Source organism: Astyanax mexicanus, chromosome 2 (assembly GCF_023375975.1).
Source record: "Astyanax mexicanus isolate ESR-SI-001 chromosome 2, AstMex3_surface, whole genome shotgun sequence".
Lineage (NCBI taxonomy): Eukaryota > Metazoa > Chordata > Actinopteri > Characiformes > Acestrorhamphidae > Astyanax > Astyanax mexicanus.
This window is the reverse complement of record NC_064409.1, coordinates 53768577-53771168: the sequence shown is the minus strand read 5'-3', so window position 1 is coordinate 53771168 and position 2592 is coordinate 53768577. Positions and strand designations below refer to the sequence as shown.

Sequence of the window (2592 nt, the reverse complement as noted above, 5' to 3'; positions counted from 1 at the left end):
TTCTGTATTTTTTAATACCACAATATATATTGTAGAACAACAACATATCGCAATGTCAATATTTTCTAATATCATGCAGCCCTAATGACACAGTCAGAAACCCTGCAGTAGCACTTAGACAATTGGAGAAGTAGATTTTCACTTTCTACAACAGAAATGCTCAACAACTCAACAAATATTTTTATAAAAACTTTTTTTTACATTGATTTTAAATGAAAATAAGTTAAAAAGTTATTTTCCTGAACTTTCTGATTATTTCTATATTCTCTATTTTTTATATGAATTCTATAAAAATGTATAAATATAAATAAAAGCTCATGTCATCTACCTACAGAAGGAAAACTGTTACCATTATTTCTGCACCATTTGTTTTGAACCATTTTCGCATGTTCACACAATTTAAAATAACTCTGGAATTGTAAAAAAAAAAAAAAAAAAAAAAAAAAAAAAAAAAAACATTATCATAATCAGTTTAATTTTACATTAATAGTGTTTTTTGATTGTTGGTTTAACATTTTAGGCATCTTCTTGTTTTTTTTTCCCCTCAAAGTTTCTGTTTTCACAAGCTTACCCTCCTGGCTATTTTCTGCTCCCTCTGAATTCTTCTACTGGGTAAACATACCTTTCTTTACATTAGGTCAGAATAACAACCATAGCAAAACACAAGAACAACTCCACAAATGTGCATTATATTTATATATGTATATATTTATTAAAGTAAGTAAGAAATGACTTTTTACAAAGATAATAAATGTAAAACAAAAATATAAAGGCATCATATATTCATAGTTCCATAATTTGTTTTTCTGCAATAGTGACCTTGCAAGCCCACAGTGTCAACAAAACATTTCTAACATTTCTAATCTCTTAGTTATATCAACAAGATAATCTGTAAATAAATATCTGTAACTTTTGCAAGAAAATACTTTGATCATCTCTGAGTTCATTAGTAAGTACACTAAGTTGGCAGACTCAAGTAACATCATCATTGTGAAACATTGTCTCCTATGCAGTGTGTGTGTGTGTGTGTGCTGTCAATGATTTGACTGCATAATTATGAAGATGAAGTGTTAAAGATGAACTAACGGAAGTCCGAGCTGGACAATGAAAAAGCTATTCTATAATCTCTAACCAGGCAAAAAGATGAAATGATTAAACAGTGTTTCTGCTCTTTTGATTGGAACAGAAAAAGAACAGGTATATGATCTACCTATCTTTAAAGCTTATAAAGAACGGCCTCAAGTCTTATTTTGCAAATGAAGAAACATCTTTTTTTGGAATATTTAAGTTGTTAGAATGAAAAGGCTGTTAAAATGCTACAGCTAAAAAGCATAATCAATATTCAGCCTGCCATTGCTTGGCTTGACTGGAGTTTGGCACAAGGATGTGCGTAAGATACCGTAACTAAGTTATAGCGGCAAAGTATGCTTCAAGAGAAGGATATGTGCAATATTCACTGGAATCCAGTCCAGTAAAGTCAGCAGAACAGCTTTTACAGCATTACAGCAGAGGAGAGGATTTAACACTCAACATCACAGCCCTCTTTCTTTCACCCATCTCTTTTCTTTCCCTCTTGTATCCTCCTCTCACTCTCTGAGTCTCTTCAGGGGGCTGAGTCCGAGTCACTGGAGTCCAGGCTGGCCTGCGTGGGTGTGCTGGTCCTGCCAGAGTGTGTGGAGCCTGTGTGGTGCAGTGCCTGTGTGCTTCTCCTCAGGCTCTCCAGCGACTGCAGGAAGGAGCGTCTGGCTCTCTCCTCCTCCAGCGGTGAAGCCCCTTCCTCCTCAACCTCTGCAATCTCTGCGAAGGTGACGGGCTGGGTCTTGAAACGGGCCTCTCGGGGTCGTCGGGGACGACTGCGCCCCTTGGCCGGGCCCTTGGGTACAGGGAGCTGCTGAGGGAACTCCTCCATGGCAGAAGCCAGTACGTGAGCTGGAATCATGGGGAAACCCACTGTCTCCATTGGACGTGCGGCCATGGGTGGAGATGGAAAACGCTCAGCGTTTGTCTTCTGGGGTGCAGTAGATGTTTCTGCTCCTTCACTCCCCTTATCTCTCTTTGAAGAAGATTCCAGTGCTGAGTTTTGGCTTATTTCTCCTCTAGCCAAAAGAGTGGAAGTGTTCTCACTCAGTTTAAAGCACTTCCAGATCTCGGCACTCTTCCAAAATGCCTGATTATCCTGGAGCTTTGATGATGATTGTCAGTCCACCAGGTCCTTTTTTCCCCTCTAGTACTGTAGTAGTCTCTGGATCTCTCTGGTCTCTGTGTCTCGCTCAGCAGCGCAATGCGTTTTTCACAGGCAGTCTCCTGCTTCCTTGTGCCAGTGGCTGTGTATCTGGGTCGTTTCTGTGAGAGCTACTGACAGAGACAAATCCAGCCCTTGCTTTTATAGCTGCTTACTCCCTCAACATCGCCCCACTCCCTGCAGGCCCCTCCCTCACTCTCTGAGCAGGTCTGGTTCCGGCTAGCCATACCAGTCCTCCAGAATCAGCCCCCTTTAAATAAACGCCTGCTACAGGACAGCTGAGGGGGAGGAGGAGGATGCGAGGAGGGGCGAGAGCTACACGCATGTAACATAACATAACACAGAGAGCA

General features: G+C 40.5%; 1 protein-coding gene across 1 annotated transcript; it reads right to left on the bottom strand.

The window, feature by feature from the left end:
- Positions 1-687: 687 nt before the first annotated feature.
- On the bottom strand, positions 688-2381 carry c2h11orf96 (chromosome 2 C11orf96 homolog). The gene has a single exon (XM_007244247.4). It carries the CDS (start codon positions 1973-1975, stop codon positions 1604-1606), a length of 372 nt encoding a protein of 123 aa, XP_007244309.2. The 5' UTR covers positions 1976-2381; the 3' UTR covers positions 688-1603.
- Positions 2382-2592: the final 211 nt, after the last annotated feature.